At 54.6% G+C, this 19,726-nt stretch overlaps 1 protein-coding gene across 1 annotated transcript; it reads left to right on the top strand.

Annotated features, from left to right (window-relative positions):
• Window positions 1–3,046: 3,046 nt before the first annotated feature.
• TAS1R2 (taste 1 receptor member 2) lies at window positions 3,047–17,742 on the top strand (the record flags this gene model as incomplete). Its single annotated transcript, XM_079778035.1, has 6 exons — window positions 3,047–3,425; window positions 5,122–5,422; window positions 6,908–7,681; window positions 9,894–10,103; window positions 15,184–15,307; window positions 16,814–17,742. Exons 1-6 carry the CDS (start codon window positions 3,163–3,165, stop codon window positions 17,740–17,742), a joined length of 2,601 nt encoding a protein of 866 aa, XP_079634161.1. The 5' UTR covers window positions 3,047–3,162.
• Window positions 17,743–19,726: the final 1,984 nt, after the last annotated feature.

Genomic DNA, 19,726 nt, shown 5'->3' on the forward strand with positions numbered 1-19,726 from the left:
GTGGGGGAATGAATGGAAATGGCTTGATTCTGTGAAGAGGGTGGGTCTGCACCCTAATGCTTCCCCTGGACCCCCAGGAGCTCCGAGTCAGCCTGTCAGCTAGGAGCTGGCACAGGTGACCTTCATTTCCTTAGAGTTCATGCCTGACCGGCCGTTTCTGGAACAGGGGGGGTGCGGACGTCCGGCCTCAGTCAAATGGTTCACGCTCCAAGCCCGGACCTGCAGCTGGGCCCCGGTCACAGAGGGAAATGAAGAGACTCCTGGGCCGGCGCGGACACGGGGACTTACTGTGGCGACCATGCAAAGAGGCCTTGGGCACCTGGTTGGGTACTGGGCTCTCAGGAGCCACCAGCCCCCTGGTCTGGGAGACGAGGGAAGGCAGAGGGAATGGAGTGAGCAGTGGCTTGGAGCTACCTCCTGCCCTAGCTAAATGAAGACGAAGGTGCCAGGTGCGGGAGGGCAGGGTGAAATGGCAGTGGTAGAGCAGCAGCTGGAAGTCGGGGACCTGGTGGAGCAGGTGGTAAGGAGCATGAGCTGTGAAGTCCACAGACCAGGGTTTACCCCCGGCCCTCCTACTAACTAGCAGGATGACCTTGAGCTAGTTGGTCCACCTCTGGCCTCTATTAGGCCTTCCATAGAAGGCATTAGGCTCCTGAGCCTTGGTTTCCTCATCTGTACAATGGGGACAAAATCCTTCCCACAGCTGTGCTGAGCAGACGTAATGATGTTTGAAAGCATCGCAGAGGCTCCATGCAGGTGGCTTCCCTTCCCTTGGGCTCTTCTTGATCTTGTGGTCATTTTGGAACCTCCAGATCCTTTTCTGTTGAGACACAGCCTGCTGGAGGTCACCCAGCCAAGCGTGGTGAGGAGGCGGAAGTGGGTCTCTGGGTTCAAGTGGAGTTTCTCCCGCAGGCCTCAGCTGACCCTTAGATCCCCAACCTCTACCCTCTCACAGGCTGGGCCCCCTGAGAAGCGGCTCTGAGGCCTCCCCGGTGCCCCTCCTCCGAAGTGTCTGAACCAAGTCAGCTGGCCCAGGGGGCCCATCTCCCAGACCTTCTTTGGGGAGGTCTTCCCTGCCGCACCCTAAGCCAGATTGGAGCTGGGTTTGCAGCTGCCTGGCTTTGTCCTGGATGAGGGAGCTCTGGTAGGAAAGAAACAGGTGAGCAGGGTGGGGAAGGACTGACGCAGCCCCCAGGCCCTGGGGTCAGGCCCCTCTTGGGGGTTCCTCCTGTGCTCCAGGGGAAGGCAGGAAGGATAGTGAGGGCAGCCCCTCCAGCCCCACTTCTCCCTGAGCAGCTCGGAGGAGCAGACGCAAGGCAATGGGCAGCTTCTCCAGGGCCCCCCATTTCCACAGCGGCCCCCACCCCATGTACTTTGCATAAGTTTGTCATGGCTCTCTGTCACCGTGGCAACCAGTGGCCACACAAGTGTGAGCATGGGGACCTCAGGCCCTGGACTGGGCCACCAGGGCATGGGCTGTGTGTGCAGCCCTGAAGGAGAGTCAGGGTGACACAGTGTCCCAGGCACCTGCCCTCAGGGCGGTCAGTGACTCAGCCACATCCAGTTGCCTCTCAGATGATGTCAAGGCCAGAGGACCGTAGAGACTCTCGCCCAGCCCAGGGCGTCTCAGTGTGGGGTCTGTGGACAAAGCCCAAGCCTGGCGGTGCCCTGGATTCGGATGCTCAGCTGCATGTTCCAGGTGTTACATTAGCGTCCAGGGCTTTCATCAGACTCTCCAAAGGACCCCTGCCCCTACATGTGAGTCCATTTTACAGGAGGGGAACGAGGCCCAGAGAAGGGGAGGGGCCTGCCTGCCCAAGGGCATTGATTGCCACAGAGCTGGACCGGAAGCCGAGACGTCTGCCCTCTGTCCGTTGCTCCTTCAGATTTTGGTCCTCAGGGGGTTCCTCCGTCCATGCCGACACCCACACTAAGAAGCTCTCCCTGTCCGGGGGCCCCGTGTGCCTTCCACATTGGAGCTGCTTGGTTGCCACCACTCCCATCAGCCCCTGTTTCAGTCTTGGATTCCTTCAATCCACAAGCCTGCTCTGTGGCTTTGAATAAGTTCCTGTCCCTCTCTGAATCTCAGTCTCCTCATCTGCTCAATGGGGAAACAGACGAGGTAGTGAGAATAAAATGGGATGACGGAGCATGGTGAGTGCTCAGCAGTGAGCTCTCAGAACATGGTAACAATAGAAATTTCCTGTGCTCATGGTCACTGCCCCTCCCCCCATGCTGTGGCACAGGTCCTGCCCCCTCTGCCCCCCACTCCTTATCTCCTCTCGGGCTGGCACAGCCTGGGGCATCACACAGCTGTCCTGACTCGCTTTACACTTGAATGGGGTTGAGGGGAAACCACCCTGGAGTCTGGCGTGTGATTTGAATCTCAGCTCTGTGGTTTGGCACAGGGGGAGTTTCTTAACCTCCCTGTGCCTCAGTTTCCTCATCTGTGAACCAGGGTTAGTAACACTTCTAGTTTTCATGAGCATTAAGAGAGATGGAGACTTCCCGGCCGGTGTGGCTCAATGGTTTAGCATCAACCTGTGAACCGGAAGGTCACGGTTCGATTGATTCCCGGTCAGGGTACATGCCCTGGTTACAGGCTCGATCCCCAGTGTGGAGTGTGCAAGAGGCAGCTGTTCAATGATTCTCTCTCATCATTGATGTTTCTATCTCCCTCTCCTTCTCCCTTCCTCTCTGAAATCAATTTGAAAAAGAGAGAGAGAGAGAGATGGAGAATGACAAGCACTCAGCACGGCGCCTGGTTCTTATTGACAATGGCTACGGCTTTGGGGACACCTGCTCTAGCCCAGATGCCATTTAATCACCACAGGCCAGGCCCCTTGGTCAGGCTCTGAGGTAGGGCTCCATTTGCCAACCTACTCTGTGTGCTGGCTGATTTCCTGTGTCCTTTACTGCCAGATGTTTGAACATCAGGGGATGCCACCTGTCCTCAGCCACGAGGCAGAAGGCCAGGGCCCAGCTGGCAGGACATGCTCCCTCTACCTCCAAAGAGGGTCCTTTCCAACCCCCCAGGCCCCGAGGTCCCTAAGAGGGGTCCTCCGCATTCCGGCCTCCCCCCGCTCCCCGAGCCCTCTGACCTCTCCACCTGTCCCCGGTGCTTTCCCCACCCCGGACAGTGGCAGGACCGTCACTATGTAAATGTCTGTGCAAATCCCTTGGAGTCAAGCGGCCAGCTCTCTGGTGAGGCAGAGCGACCTCTGGGGACCCCACTTCCCAGCCATGGGACCTCAGGTCAGGGTGGTCTGCTCCCTGTTCTTTCTGCTCCAGGCCCTGGCTGCGCCGGCTGAGAACTCAGACTTCAGCCTGGCGGGGGATTACCTCTTGGGTGGCCTCTTCACCCTCCATGCCAACGTGAAGGGCATCGTCCACCTCAACTTCCTGCAGGTGCCCAAGTGCAAGGAGTGAGTCTCCGGTGGGAGGCTGGACATGGTGGGGAGGGTGGGTGGGAGCCGGGGCTGGTCCTGTGGTCCTTGGGAGGCCAGGCTGAGTTTGGGGGATCAGAAAGCTCCTCCTCATTCATTGCCAAATCCCCATCCTGGATCCACCTCGCTGGCCCCCAGGAAGGCCCCACACAGTCCATGGTTCTGAAATTTGGGGCATTGTGTTCTGAAACTCTGAGACCTGGGTTGTCCCAATGCCATGTCTCTTACTATAAGGAGTTATAGGATGTTTGAGAGCATAAGGCCATGTCTCAGAGACCACCAAAACCACCCCATCCCCTCTGGCAATTAGGGGACTCCCGGTGAGTCCACGCTGAGGCCCCGTTGAGACACCAGGTGTCCTAACTTTGGAGGCAGAATGTGGTTCTTCTACAGCAGCTTCTCAGACTGAGGGGACAGTTTGCCTGTTTCCAGGGCTGTGGGGAGGTGGGCGGGGCACTACCAGGACTGCAGGGGATTTTCTCTGCCCTCCCTGTGAGCCCCTGGGGGTGGTAGCATCCCTCAGAGATTGGGTGGGCCATCTTCTGGAGCCAGCCTGGGATTGTAAAATGGTGACCTTGTGCAGAGAGGGTAAAGGCATTCTGGGAGAGAGGGAGAGAGGAAGGGGAGTGCAAAAGATGACTGAACACCGACTTCTATGATGTTGGGGAAGATTAGATGCTGGCTTGAGAAGGGTGAGGGTGATGGCACAGGGACGGTACGAAGCATGACGTTAGATGTTCTGACACCTGTGCTAATGGTAGGGAGTCAGTGAAGTGATGGCAGTCATGGAAGTGATGATGGTGATGTTTACAATGGTGATGGCAGTAATGCTGGTGTAATAAAAATGGTGAAGAGTATGGTGATGGTGGTGGTGGTGATGGTGATCAGTGGTAGGGATGATAGTGGTGATAGTGATGATGCTGTTGTAGTTGGTGATGGTGGTGATGATGGTGGTGATGATGGTGGTGATAGTGGTAGTGATGATAGTGGTGATGGTGATAATGATGATGCTAATGGTGTTGTTGGTGGTGATGATGGTGGTGATGGTGGTGGTGGTGGTGATGGTGGTGGTGGTGGTGATGGTGGTGGTGGTGGTGGTGAGGATGGTGATAATTGTGGTGGTGAGGATGGTGGTAGAGATGATAGTGGTGATGATGATAGTGATGCTGCTGATGGTGTTGGTGGTGATGATGTGATGGTGTCATATTGATGGTGGTGATGGTGGTGGTGAGGATGGTGGTGGTGGTGATGATAGTATTAGGAATGGTGATCACAGACATGTGGTGGCAGTGGCAATGATATTGGTAACAGGAATAGTAGGTGATGATGGTGACAGTGGTGATAGTGATGATGGAGGTTATAGTGGGTAATGGTGGCCACACTGGCGGACATTGGTAGAGCGGTGACAGAGTCCAGAGCGATGGCGGTCGGGGTGGCAATGGCAGTGACTGACGGTGGCTACAGAGATCTAGTGTCAGAGGTGGTCATAGGGATGATGATCCTAGAGATGCGGCCCAGAGACAATGAGGTGGTAAAAATGCCGGAACCTTCTGGAGTGTCTCTTTCTTGGGCAAGGCCTGCTTGGCTCTCCTTCGGCGTGTAGAACCAGCAGGCTGGTTCCCCTGCCCGCCCCTCTCATTCTGGACCCGCCTCCCACCCCACTGCGGCCCTCCAGGTACGAAGTGAAGGCGCTGGGCTACAAGCTCATGCAGGCCATGCACTTTGCGGTGGAGGAGATCAACAACCACAGCAGCCTGCTGCCCGGCGTGCGGCTGGGCTACGAGATGGTGGACGTCTGCTACGTCTCCAACAACATCCAGCCCGTGCTCTACTTCCTGGCGCAGGAGAACCATCTCCTGCCCATCCAGGAGGACTACAGCCGCTACGTGCCCCGCGTCGTGGCCGTCATCGGCCCCGAAAACTCTGAGTCTACCATGACTGTGGCCCACTTCCTCTCCCTCTTTCTCCTCCCACAGGTGAGATCCCTGGGCCCTGGGAGAGGGGCTGGCAGGGGACAGCGGGGTGGCTGTCCAGAGGGCTCACTTCCCCACACCCGTCACAGGGTGAACGTGGGTGGGTAGAGCGGAAGCAGGACATCAACCCCGATCCTGGGCAAGCAGCCTGGCCTCTCGGTTGAGAGCTCAGGCTTTGGGGGCAGACACCTGGGTGTGTGTCTTGGCTCTGAGTCGTGCCCATTGAGCCAGTCTCTTAAGCCTTCTGAGCCTCAGTTTCCCCAGCTGCAAAGTGAGATGGTAAGCGTTCTATCTCAGGACTGTCTGAAGATTAAAGCATTTAACCTATGCAAGAGTTTTTAGCACACAGTAGGGGGAGGGGGGTCAATAATGTTCCTGTTATGTAGAGCAGCGGTCGCCAACCGGTGGTCCGTGGACCACTGGTGGTCTGCGAGGTCCGAAAGGTTGGCGACTGCTGATGTAGAGCATCTTGCACAAGAATGGAAACTCAGAAAATGCTCAATATTATCCTGCGTAGTTAGTTGCCTAGCACAGAGCCTGCCGCATAGCAGGTCCTCAAGAAAGTGCTGTTGGTATTACTATTATTATCACCGTTATCATCACCAGGATGGACAGTGCCTAGTCCAGAAATGGCATAAAATATCTATTCATTAAACAGTAGCTAGCCCTGGACTTGGCACACAGTAGGTAGTTACAAATTCTGTAATTTTTGCTGTTTTAGATAGAGAGAGGAAGGGGGAGAGAGAGAGAAACATCGATTTGTTCCACATTCATTGGTTGTTTCTTGTATGTGCCCTGACCCTAGATCAAACCAGCAACCTTGGTGTATCAGATCGACACTCTAACCGAGCTACCCTGCTAGGGCCTTTGCTGTTGTTTTTATTATGTAAAGCATCTAGCACAGGGTATGACACATAGTAGGTGCTCAGTAAATGTTCGTATTCTTTTTAAAATATATATATTTTTATTGATTTCAGAGAGGAAGGGAGAAGGAGAGAGATAGAAACATCCATGATGAGAGAGAATCATGGATTGGCTGCTTCCTGCAAGTCCCCCTCTGGGGATCGAGCCCACAACCCAGGCACGTGCCCTTGACAGGAATCGAACCTGGGACCTTTCAGTTCACAGGCCGACGCCCTATCCACTGAGCCAAACCAGCTAGGGCAAATGTTCGTATTCTTATGTGAAACATCTACTCCGGTACTGAACTCATTCTTTCATTCATTTAACAAATATTTACTGGGCACCTACTATGCCAGGTACTGCTGTAGGCTCCGCGGATACAGATGGGAACTTAGAGCTTATCTTCTAGCGGGGAGAGACAGACAGTAAACGTAAATAAATAAGTGGTTTAGGATGTTAGAGATTGAGAAGGGCAGTGGATAAAAGGAAAAGACCAACAGGGTAAGGGAGATGGGACATGTCATGGACGGGCGGAAGTGGGAGGAGGTGGACTGCAGTTTGAAACGGCCCCCTCCCCTCGGGCAGGTCACCTACAGCGCCATCGGCGACGACCTGCGCGATAAGCAGCGCTTCCCGGCGGTGCTGCGCACGGTGCCCGGCGCAGACCACCACATCGAGGCCATGGTGCAACTGATGCTCCACTTCCGCTGGAACTGGATCGTGGTGCTCGTGAGCGGCGACGACTACGGCCGCGGGAACAGCCAGCTGCTCCGCGAGCGCCTGGCCCGCCACGACATCTGCATCGCCCTGCACGAGGCGCTGCCCACGCCGCAGCCCAGCCAGGTGGTGACGCCGCAGGAGCGCAGGCGCCTGGAGGCCGTGGTGGACAAGCTGCGGCACAGCTCGGCGCGCGTGGTGGTCGTGTTCTCGCCGGACCTGGCGCTGCACAACTTCTTCCACGAGGTGCTGCGCCGGAACGTCACCGGCGTCGTGTGGCTCGCCTCGGAGTCCTGGGCCATCGACCTGGCCCTGCACAACCTCACCGAGCTGAGCCGCACGGGCACCTTCCTGGGCATCACCACCCAGAGCGTGTCCATCCCGGGCTTCAGCGAGTTTCGTGTGCGCCGGGCTCAGGCCAGGAGGCCGGCGTCCAACAGGACCAGTCGGAGGGCCACCTGCAACCAGGAGTGCGACACCTGCCTGGACACCATCGAGTCCTTCAACACCATCCTCACGCTTTCCGGCGAGCGCGTGGCCTACAGCGTGTACTCTGCCGTCTATGCCGTGGCCCACGCGCTGCACAGCCTCCTGGGCTGCAGCCAGACGCACTGCTCCAAGGAGACGGTCTATCCCTGGCGGGTGAGGAAAGCCAGCGCCACGGAGCAGGCGCAGAGTCTCTGGTTGCCATGGAGAGCGCAGGGAAGCCCCGCCCCTTCCAGCACTTGTCTCTCCATCTCTAGTGGGTTCTGGGCCAATGGGTGGAGAGGCCATGGGACATGGTGCCAAAACAAATGTCCCTCTTCCTTAAGTTATTCCTCACCATCCACGACGGTCAGTCCGTCTGGAGGTTCAGGTAAAATTCTGTAGGAGCAAACCTGCAAGGAGGGGAGGGTCCCCCGTGGTTGCTCCAGGGTGGTGGTGGTGGTGGGGGGGGGGGGGGCTGGGGAATGGGCTTGTGGGCTCCCATCAGCTCTCCGGGCCCCGCTTCCGGCTTAGGGATCACTGCCCAGGTCTGCGTCACCTTGATTCAGAGTTTAAGTCTGTGTTTTCTGACTCACACACACCTCCACCACCACGCCCCCGGCGGAGGAGGCTTTACTGAGGATGCGCTGGAGGGTTTCACAGCGGAGATGTGCACTTTCTCCTTTGCTACCAGACCTCGCTGTGCTGAGCGCATTCCCTGGGGTTTTCAGTTTGGGGCTCAGCCAATCCCCCAACTCTTGTCCCTGGCCCCTCTTTATTTTCCCCTTCCTCACTTTCTAGATACCCACCCCTCACCAAATACCCGGCCACTTCATTAACTGAGCAATTTAGTTAGTTCTTTAAAAATCCCCACTCTATTCTATTTATTTGTGCCTCTCTACCCCATAACCTCACAGTCTAACCTTGCAGCCCTAAGTGTGTGTGTGTGTGTGTGTGTGTGTGTGTGTGTGTGTGTGTAATGCAGTTATTCTTGAAAAGGAATTCTGGTGCCAGCTGGTAAAACACTATTTTACTATGTGCCCTGCTGCATTAATAACATACAAATTATCATGGGTGCTTTACTGTGTTTTGAGTACCCAGTATACACCCACCTTACCTCGCGGCCATCCTATGAGGTGGATAACCTACAAGCAGGGAAACAGGGATGGGGAGGGTACGTGGTTTGCCCATGATTGCTTAGTGGTAAACGGCAACCCGTGGCTTTGAACCCAGGTCTGGCCCATTCCCCTGTGGTTTTCCCACTTCTCCTTCCAGGCGTTCTCCCAGCCACGGCTGGCAGTAGCTGTGATGAAGGACCAGTCGACTTCTTTCCTCCCCTGATAGTGGAGACCAAAGAGCATCGATTATAGCAACCAGGCTGTCCAGTCCCATTTGCTGAGCACCCACTATGCGCCGGGCCCTGGCTGAGCACTGTGAGAGGATGAGACCTTCATCCTAGGAGGGGACGAGGGCAGCTAATAAGATCTGTCCCTGCTGAGTGCAGCAGGAAGTCAGGATGGCAGCTATTCGGGGTGGGGGTGGGGGGTGGGGGCAGGATTGAAGTAGGGGAAGGGCAGCAGCCTGAGCCTGAAAACCTCTTTGGGGAGAAGGCTAGGGACCAACTCCCTTGTCTACCTGTCTGCCTGCCAGTCCCCAAGGTGAGGTGAGCTCTAGGCCCCCAACATGTACCCCAATAGCCTCTCCTATTTATGGAGGAAAAAAATCTAGGAGCCAGATTAAGTTGGAAGCCCTTTCAGCATCAGACCAGAGAGGTTCAACGACTTGCTCAAAGTCACACAGCAAATTGAGGACAGAGCCAGGATGGGATTCAGGCCCAAGAATTCCCAGCCCCAAGTTTGTCCCCTTGTCTGAGAGGGATGGGATGGAGGGGGGAGACTGCCAGGACCTGGAGGGCGGGGAGATTCCAGCAGCTCTTACAGGTGAGAGCGGGCGTGGACTCTGGTCCCCAGGTACTAGGTTCCAGAGGGATGGCCAAGGGGACTTTCAGAGAAAAGGGATATTATCAAATACTCAATAGGAGGTGAAAACTTACTATTTTCAGGCACTGTTCTAAGCCCCCAACATAGATTACCTTATTTATTGCTTCACAGCCCAGAAGATAGGGTTTCTGTTGCTCTCATTTTGTAGAAAAAATGGGTTCAGAGAGCTTAAGTGACAGGTCCAAGGCCTCATAGCAAGTGGCCTAAACCCAGAGGTATCCGAGTCCAGAGCCAGAGCTCTCAGCCACTGCCTCCCAAACGCCACATTTACAAAGTCCTGGGGCCCCATTTCACAGATGTGAAGATCAAGGCGAGTGGGATGGGACTGCTCCCAGGTCCGGCCCAACCTCTGATGCCAGCTCCACTTCCCTGCTGTCTGGCCCCTCTAGCTGCTCCAGGAGATCAGGAAGGTCAACTTCACCCTCCTGGGCCACCGTATCTTCTTCGATGAGTCCGGGGACCTGCCCATGCCCCTGGAAGTCATTCAGTGGCAATGGAACGTGAGCCAGAACCCGTTCCAGACCATCGCCTCCTACTACCCCGCGCAGCGGCAGCTGAAGGACGTCCGCGGAGTCTCCTGGCACACCCCCGACGGCACGGTCAGCTCTCAGGGGCCTGGGCAGGGACTATGCTGGAATGGCCAGGGCCCTTTTTATCAAGGAGGACACCGGAGATTCATGTCCCGTAGCTCGTGGGATCTCTATTTGTGCGTGTCCTGTCTGGGGTCCTGTCCTTACACCAGTGATTGAGAGCTGGACGTTCAGGGCTTTCTGGCTCCTTGGGACCCTGGGGATCAGGACCTCTGCAGAGTAAATATTCACGTGTGTGCCAAGGACTTCAATTCTCATGTCAAACCTAGGCAATAGGTGCAACCATTCTCCTATCTTATTAGGAAACCCAAGGCACAGAGAGGTTGCATGACCTGCCTAAGGCCACACAGCATGTCTGTGGTGGAGGTTCCCTCTATACAGCATTCAGGCTACATCCTGTCAATTAGTACTCAGGGTTTGGTAGCTATGCCTTTAAATGTGTCTGACAGCTGTCAACCTAAAGCTTCATTTTTAATCCTCCTCAGATAATATGCTGTCAGAATTCTGCTGCTGTGGGGAGGGGTGGAAACCCAGCCTTGTGGCGGAGGGGATCAAAGGACCTCAAAGCTCCTGGAAAACCCCATTACGCCCCTCCTGCCTCACACTCTATCCCCAGTTCCAGAGCTGCTGGTTCCAAGCTCCTTGGGGATTTTCATGGAGTAAATTGGTTTGGTGTCTTTGTTTGCTAATCCTGCCCTAACACACTACCACAGACTGGCTGGGGGCGGGGTGGAGGGGAGGGGGCGCTTAGAGGACAGACATGTAGCCCTGGCCAGGTGGCTCAGTTGGTTGGAGCATCATCCCATTCACCAAAAGGTTGGGTGTTCGATTCCTGATCAGGGCACATACTCAGGTTGTGGGTTCCATCCCCAGTGGAGGCATGTACAGGAATCAACTGATTGATGTTTCTCTCTCACTCTCTCTCTCAAATCAATAAAAACATATCTTTGGGTGAGGATTAAAAAATAATTAAGAGAACAGAAATGTATTGTCTCGCAGTCCTGGAGGCTGGAAGTCCAAGATCAAGGTGTTGGTAGGGTTAGTTCCTTCTGAGGGCTGGGAGGCAGAATCGATTTCATGCCTCTCTCCTGGCTCCTGGTGGCTTTCCGTGGCTTCGGCAGCATCACCCTGACCTCTGCCTTCTTCACCTGTGCTCTCCCTGTGGGTGTGTCTGTCTCCATGTCTCTCCCTTTTGTAAGGACATTCATCAGCTTAGAGGAGGGCTCACCCTGCTCCAGTATGACTTCATCTAAGCTAGTTACACCAATAAGTCAAGGAACAACAAGTGTTGGTGAGGATGTGGAGGAAAGGGGACCCTGGTGCCCTCCTGGTAGGATTGCAAATTGGTGCAGCCACCTTGGAAAGCAGTATGGAGGGTCCTCAAAAAATTAAAGACAGAACTGCCTTATGACCTGGCAATTCCACTTACAGGTATTTATCCGAAGAAATCCAAAACACTCATTCAGAAAGATACATGCACCCCTATGCTCCTTGCAGCATTATTTACAACTAGAGGCCCGGTGCATGAAATTCGTGCACGGGTAGGGTCCCTAGGCCTGGCTGGCGATCAGAGCCGATCTGTGGGGCGACTGGCGGGGCAATTGAGGGGCCCCCACTGGTATCTGCCTTGGCCGGCCTGGTGCCACCCGCTTGCCGGCCCTGCCCCCCACTGCCACCGCCGATTGCCTCCCTCTGTGGGGCGACTGGCAGGGCAATTGGGGGGGGGGAGCCCCCGCTGGCACACGCCTTGGCTGGCCTGGGGCCTGCGGGCTGGGGGCAGCTCCTGCATTGAGCGTCTGCCCCCATCATAGTGCACATAATAGCGACCAGTCTTTCCACCGGTTGTTCCACCGTTCGGTCTATTTGCATATTAGGCCTTTATTATATAGGATAGCTGAGCTATGGGAGCAACCTAACTGCCCATCAATAGATGGCTGGGTAAAGATGTGGTATATCTAGACGATGTTCTGATTGGTGAACATAAGCATTTGTAGCTATGAATTTCCCCCTTGGTCATGCTTTGCTGTGTTTTCAGTTCCATTTATCTCTAAGTATTTTCTAATTTCCCCTACAATTTCTCATTTGATCCATAGGTTGTTTAAGAGCATTGTTTAACATCTAAAAATGTGTGAATTTTCCAGTCTTCCTTCTGTGTTGCACTTCTAACTTCATTTATAACTTGTGTGCTATCTTTAAAAAACCTGTTAAGACTTAATTTGTGGTCAAATGCCTGGTCTGCTCTGGAAAATGACCCATATGAACTTGAGAAGGATGTGTATTCTGTTGTTGAGCAGAGTGTCCTGTATATGTCTGTTAGATCTACTTAGGTCATTGTGCTGTTCAAGTCCTCTATTTCCTTACTTATTTTCTGTTTGATTGTTCTACCCACCATCAAGAGGGGGTATTGAAGTCTTTAAGTACTACTGTGGATTATGATATGTAAATCATCTATTTCCTCCTTTGATTCTGATGGTTTTTGCATCATTTTGGGGCTCTCTTATTAGATGTATAGTAGAGGCCCGGTGCATAAAAATTCATTCACTGGAGCGGGGGTTCCCCAGCCTGGCCTGCCCCCTCTCACAGTCTGGGAGCCCTCAGGGGCGGGAGGCGACCCGGCAATCAGGGGAAGGCAACACCCCATCACACCTCTGCTGCTGCCACTGCCAGCAGCGCAAGCCTTGGCCGGCCCTGGTTACCTGAGCCTCAGCCGGCCCTGGGTGTCTGGGCGGCCGCCATCTAAGGCTTGCCTGCACCTCAGGCAGGCCCTGGGCAGCTGGGGGGCTGAGGGGACTGGGTGCCACCATCTTGTGGCTGTGGGCGCCGCCATCTTTGAGGGTGTGACAGTCAATTAGCATATTCTCTCCTTATTGGCTGTGGGAGCCGCCATCTTTGAGGGTGGGACAGTCAATTAGCATATTCCCTCCTTATTGGCTGTGGGTGCCGCCATCTTTGCAATGGTGTGAGGGTCAATTAGCATATTCCCTCTTTATTAGATAGGATATGTTTATAATTATTATATCTTCTTTTTAAAAAATATATTTTTTATTGATTTGAGAGAGGAAGGGAGAGGAAGAGAGAGATAGAAACATCAATGAGGAGAGAGAATCACTGATTGGCTGCCTCCTGCACACCCCCTACTGGGGATTGAGCCTGCAGCCTGAGCATGTGCCCTTGGCCAGAATTGAACCTGGGACCTTTCAGTCTGCAGGCCGACACTCTATCCACTGAGTCAAACTGTCCAGGGCTATTATATGTTCTTAATAGATTGACCCTATTATCATTATAAAATGTCCTTCTTTTTCTCTAGTAACCATTTTGTTGGTATTTTCTCACCCTCTGACTTTTTTTTTGTTTTGAGATTTTTATCTTTGTCTGGTTTTTGTGTGCTTTGAATACGATATACCTAGGTGCAGATTTTTTGGGTACTCATCCTGCTGGGTGTTCTTAGCTTCCTGTATCTGTCATTAATTTTAGAGAATTCTCAGCCAATATTCCTTCAAATATTTCCTCTGTTCCTTGCTGTCTTTCTTCTCCTTTGGGTATTCCATTATATGTATGTTGTACCTTTTGTAATAGTTCATCGTTCTTGGATATTCTGTTCTCCCCCCCCCCACCCCCCCCACACACACACACACTCTTTTTTTTCTCTTTACTTTTCAGTTGGGGAGGTTTTTACTGAAATATCTTCAAGCTCACTGATTCTTTCCTTGGTGAGCTCATCAGAGGCATTGTTCACTTCTGTTACCACACTGTTGTTTTTTAAATTCCTAGCATCGCCTTTTGATTCTTTCTGAAGTTTCCACTTCTCTGCTTCCATTACCCATCTGTCCTTGTGTGTTGCCCACTTTTTCAATCGGAGTCTTAGCCTATTCATCATAGTTATTTAACATTCCTGGTCTGATAATTCCCAAATCTTGGACATCCCTGAGTCTCATCCCAATGCTTGTTTCTCTCTTCAGACCGCGATTTGTTTTTGTCTTTTAGCGTGCCTTGCCATGTTTTTGTTGAAGGCCAGGCATGACACATTGGTTAAAAGGAACTTTAGCAGGAGATTCCATGTTTATCTGGGTAGGAGTTAGGCTTTACTTACTATTGGCTGTCACTGTGATGTCAGAGGTTAGAGGGACTATGCGGGAGGGGGTGTGGCGGGGACAGAAGACAGGGCACCTCTGAGGGGCCCGGGGTTGAGTGGTTCTGCTGTGCCCCCCCCCCCCAATCTGGGCCCTTGGCCCTTCTTCTGTGCACTCTCGGAACATCGATCATCAGAATGATTTTTATGCAACCCGAATCTAATCCAGCCCTGTCCATACTCAAGAACCATGGCTGCCTCCCACCTCCCCTCATGGTTAGTGTGCCAGGGATGAGCCCTCCGAGGCTTCCACCCTCTCCACCCTCTGCCTGTGCATCTCAATCCCAGCCAGGCCCAGAAATGCCTTCTTCCCACACAGGTCATTCCACTCCCCTCCTCTATCCCATTGCTCTCACTGTTTCCCCTACTTGTAATTCATTCACTTAATAAAGCAATTGTTAGAGGCCTCCTCTGTGCCAGGTATTCTTCTAGGTTCTAGAAATACAGCAGTAAAAACAATAGACTTGGTCACTGCCTGCCTGTTCCTGTTCACCTGCCCCTCCCTGCAGGCAGGGTTTTCAGACTCTTTGTTGTCAGTAACCAAAAGTGATGTAACAGAACGTTAATTTACTGTCTCGCAGCGTTGAAACCTCTAGGGGCAGAAGTGAGGCTTCGGGCACGGGTGGATCCAGGGTCTCACTCTCTCCACCTCTCAGGTTCCTCCTGGGCGTGTTCTCTGCCCTGGAGACAAGATGGCTGCCAGCAGCCCCAGAGCCACCTCCTGTCCTCTCAGCAGCCTCCTAGCGTCTGTCTCCACCATTGGGCGGGCGCAGTGAGGTCTTGGGCAGCCAAGGGTCCCTACAAAGGTCCGGTTCTAATGGCGATCCCAGCACCCCCTCCCCTCCCTCCAGACAGGGGCCAGGCTTCCCTCCCCTGAGCATCCTGTGAGTGGGGGAGAGTGGGGCGTTCCTCAGAGCGAGGGGAAGGAGGGCTTAGTGTCTCGTGCCCTCCTCCCTCCAGGTCCCCGTGTCCACGTGTTCCAAGGACTGCCAACCTGGGCAAAAGAAGAAGTCTGTGGGCATCCACCCCTGCTGCTTTGAGTGTCTCGACTGCCTCCCTGGCACCTTCCTCAATAAAACTGAAGGTACGGCTTACAGGCTGGCATCCCTGTCCTGCCTTGCCCGGCCCCAGGGGTCTCCAGCCCCCCCTCCCCAATTTGGCTGGTCTCCCTGAGGCAATGTAAGTGTTCAAATGCCAGGGACCATATTTGACTCCACCTGTATCTCCCCAATACGTGGTGTAGAGAAAAATCTTCAGCACAGGTGGCTTAGGGAGGAGGAGCAGCACCCAACCAGGTGGGGCTGAAACTGATCTGGATCCACACACACATAGTCCACGGCCCAGGGTGTCAGGCCAGGGAGTGTCCACCAGGGGATGGATGGATGGATGGATGGATGGAAGGATGGATGGATGGCTCTGCCAATAGAAGAGACATTTCTGGAAGACAGGGACAGTACAGTAGGTCCTCGGGTTATGTCGGAGATCCATTCCTACGGCGCGACGTAACGCGATTTTCGCCGTAAGTCGGAACCCACCTACATAAGCACCTACGTCACTCATGTGGAGCACATACATAGCAGTAATGAAGTGAAACAGTAAAAAAAAGTTTAAAAGAAAGATAACAATTCCTCACCTTTACTTGTGGTAAATAAATAAAAACATAAAGCACATATGTACATACGTCGAAATGACGGAACTTTTTTTTTATATAAATACTGTAAATGGGAGATGGCGACATAAACACGAAATGACATACGTGGAGTCCGACGTAACCCGAGGACGGCCTGTATATGATCTATCTCTGGCCTCCTAAGTGCCTAATGTAGTTCAGAGCGTACAATGGCTGCTCAGTGAATAGGTCCTGGATGATTTTCTTGATTAGAAGAATGAACTAACATCTCTCCCTATAGATCATAAACTCCAGGGAGGTGGGGCACAATGTCACCTTTCTGTCCATGTTAGGGTTTAGCACAATTCGGAGCTGGGGCTCAAAGTATTTTTTTCATGACTTCACTGATGAGTAAATTAAATGGGTGCATCTGTCTGCCAATCAGAGTACTTATTGTGTGGAGGGCAGGGTAGAGGAGCGGCCCAACAAGAGGGTGTCCAGTGATTTCATTGGCCTTTCTCCCAATTTGTGGAGATCCTGCTGGCAGGGGGCGGGGCTTAGCCATCTCTGTGGTCTCGGGGGCCTATCACAGTGGGTGGTGCTCAAAAACATATTTGCTGAATGAATTCTGAATGAATAGTGGAATATCTCCCCCACCAGCGAGGGAGGTCTTGGAAGGAAGGAATTACAGTTGTGTGGCTCTGAGTCAAGGACACTGCGGCCCAGATCCTGCCTCTGTAAAGTACTGGCTTTGCGAGCTTCCCTGGCTGAGCCTCAGTTTCCTTTATCTGTGAAATGGGTTTGCTGTGAGCATTTGATGAGCCAGTGGGTAGAAGGGTCTCGGTGAGTGTTGGCTATGACCGCAGGGGTTGCCCTTCGCTCCCTCTCTCCATCCCTGGAGCCTGGCCCCGTGCAGGCCCAGAGGATGTGGGTACTGGGAGGCTGGGCTCGGCTGACGGGAATCGCTGGGGGCTCTTGTAGATGAGTTTGACTGCCAACCCTGCCCAAGCAACGAGTGGTCCCACAGGAGAGACACCTCCTGCTTCAAGCGGCGACTGACCTTCCTCCAGTGGCACAACGCACCCACCACCTTTGTGGTCCTGCTGGCGGGCCTGGGCTTCCTCGGCACCCTGGCCATCCTGGCCGTATTCTGGAGGCACCTCCAGACGCCCATGGTCCGTTCAGCCGGGGGCCCCATGTGCTTCCTGATCCTGGCATCGCTGCTGGTGGCGTACCTGATGGTCCCCGCCTACCTGGGGCCGCCCACGGTCTCCACGTGCCTCTGCCGCCAGACCTTCTTCACCCTCTGCTTCACCGTCTGCATCTCCTGCATCGCCGTGCGCTCCTTCCAGATCGTCTGCGTCTTCAAGATGGCCCGCCGCCTCCCGCGCGCCTACGGCTACTGGGTGCGCTGCCACGGGCCCTACGTCTTTGTGGCGGTCATCACGGCGCTCAAGGTGGCCATTGTGACAGCCAGTCAGCTGTTCACTCCCACCGGCCCCACCGCCCGCGCCGACCCCGGGGACCCCAAGATCATGATCCTCTCCTGCAACCCCAACTACCGCAAGGGGCTGCTGGTCAACACCAGCCTGGACCTGCTGCTCTCCGTGGCCGGCTTCAGCTTCGCCTACATGGGCAAGGAGCTGCCCACCAACTACAACGAGGCCAAGTTCATCACCTTCTGCATGACCTTCTACTTCACCTCCTCCATCTGCCTCTGCACCTTCATGTCTGTCTACGAGGGCGTGCTGGTCACCTTCCTGGACCTCTTGGTCACGGTGCTCAACCTCCTGGGCATTAGCCTGGGCTACTTCGGCCCCAAGTGCTACCTGATCCTCTTCCACCCGGAGCGCAACACGCCGGCCTACTTCAGCAGCGCCATCCAGGGCTACACCATGGGCAGGGACTAGCGCCGCCCACGGGGCTGGGCCGGAGGGCCTGGGCGCTGGGAGGTGCAGGTCGGGGGCTTGCTTGCGTATGCGATCCCTCTCTGTGACCACCTCGTCCTGGTCTCTGATTGGCGTCCCCTCCAGGTTCTCTGCATCCTGGTTTTTACCCACCTAGTCATGGGCGCCTGAAAATACTCACATTCGGTTCCTTTCCCTCCAGCTGTTTAGCTTGCCAGGCACTGCCACCCCCTAGAAAAATGACCCAAGGTGACCTACGGCTGGTCTCCTAGGACCAGTCTGATTTAGCAGCCTACAGCGCCATCTGGTGGTCACAGCGGGCATCTGCAAATTCCAGCTCATTGCTTTCGCCTTGTGCTCGTGGCGGGGATGGGGTTGGTGTGGGAGGATGTGAGAGGATGTGAGCTCACGTAATGTTGCCCGGGCATCATGCTCTAGCTCCCCACGTGGCTGTGTCTCATCTCCCAGGTTCCCCCAGAGCTTGGACCCAGGCTTCTGTGTTATGTCTGAATAATGGCTGGCACAGTGGGCACTTCCTAAATGCTCGAGAATAAACCTCACGTGGGTGAAACGAGTGCGTTGCCTTCTTGTTTCCAGGGGTCCCTGAGAAAGAACGTGTGGGATGAGAGGGACCTCCCATCCCTAAGATGGGAGCAATAGCTCTTCCCCAGAGATAATGTGTGTAAGGTGCACAGAGCAGCCACTCGGTCAAGGCCAACCATTGCACATCCACGTGACCTGGAACCATCAGGGACCAAATACATTTGTGTCTCCTTTTTACATCCAAATGGCCGCGGCACATGCTCTGGTCCATGGTCCTAACCCACCCCAGCAAATTCTGGGTGTTGTCCTTAGGGTATTTGCCTCCCCGCCCCCCCCCCCCCCGCCCCCCGTGTGCCCCAGAGCCAGCGTGAGCCAGGGCACTGCGGAACTTGGAGACGCTGCCCTGCTGGCGTGGCCGTGCCCTGGCTGACCCCTCCAATGGTGGGCTCCAGCGGCAGGCGGGACCCTGACTTTCTTGTCTGGGCTCAGACCTGGCCTCTCACAGCTCATCAGGAAGCCAGGATTTGAGTGCTGAGGCCGCCGAACTGCTGCCCAGAGAGGTGAAGTGTCCAGCTCAGGTGCACCCCGCTCTCGGGGGGGAGAGCAGCTGCTGGAAGCTCACCTCCGACTCAGGCAGAAGCACGGGTGCCCTGAGGAATGCGATACCGCGTGCCATTGTGGCCTCAGCGCTCCCGGGGGTGGTTTATAGACTGGCCGGCACCAACCCTGCAGGGGCCACTCCCGAAGCTCGTGTGCCACTGGGCGGGCAGGACCGGCTCCTCCTTGTCCCGGTTGTCCTCTGTCGTGCTTCAGGGTGGTGGGTGGCGGGCTCGTGGCTGGAATCGTCTGGGATTTGGGGGAATAGCCTTCCCATTTTGGGGCCACTTCTGCATGATGGCATGGACAGTCCTCTTTCTCTTCTTGAGCCTCTTTCCAGAGCCTGGCACATGGCGTTGTGAACATGGCTGAGGCGGCTAGGTCACGGTTGGACCCTGTCACCTTCGCCCTACCACCCGTCCCCTCCGACCATCGCATCGTTAATTCCCCTCATCTCACACGGCCTCGGATGCTGAGAAATATTCAGAAACACAAGACAAGTATTTGTCCCTCCAACCAATGAGGACATAGCTAACATTTATCCCTCGCCCTACAAAGGTTGTTACTATATCCGCTTATTCCTCACAAAACTCGATTCGTTAGGCACTGTTGGGATCCTTATCTTACAGATGGGGAATGCAGGTGTGGGTGGGGGACCCACAGTCATGGTGGGGACTCAGTCTCCTCACCAAGGCACTGGGGTGCTGGGGGCCTCGGATTTCAGGGAGGTGGCTGGTGCAGGCAGTGAGCTGAGGAGACAGAGAAGCGTTTGGAAGGCAGGGAGTTAGAGTGTGGGGGAGGGGCAGGGACCGCAGGAGCAAAGGTGGGGTGCAAGGAGGCCAGGGTA

The sequence above is a fragment of the Cnephaeus nilssonii genome (assembly GCF_951640355.1).
Source record: "Cnephaeus nilssonii genome assembly, chromosome: 7".
Taxonomy (NCBI): Eukaryota; Metazoa; Chordata; class Mammalia; order Chiroptera; family Vespertilionidae; genus Cnephaeus; species Cnephaeus nilssonii.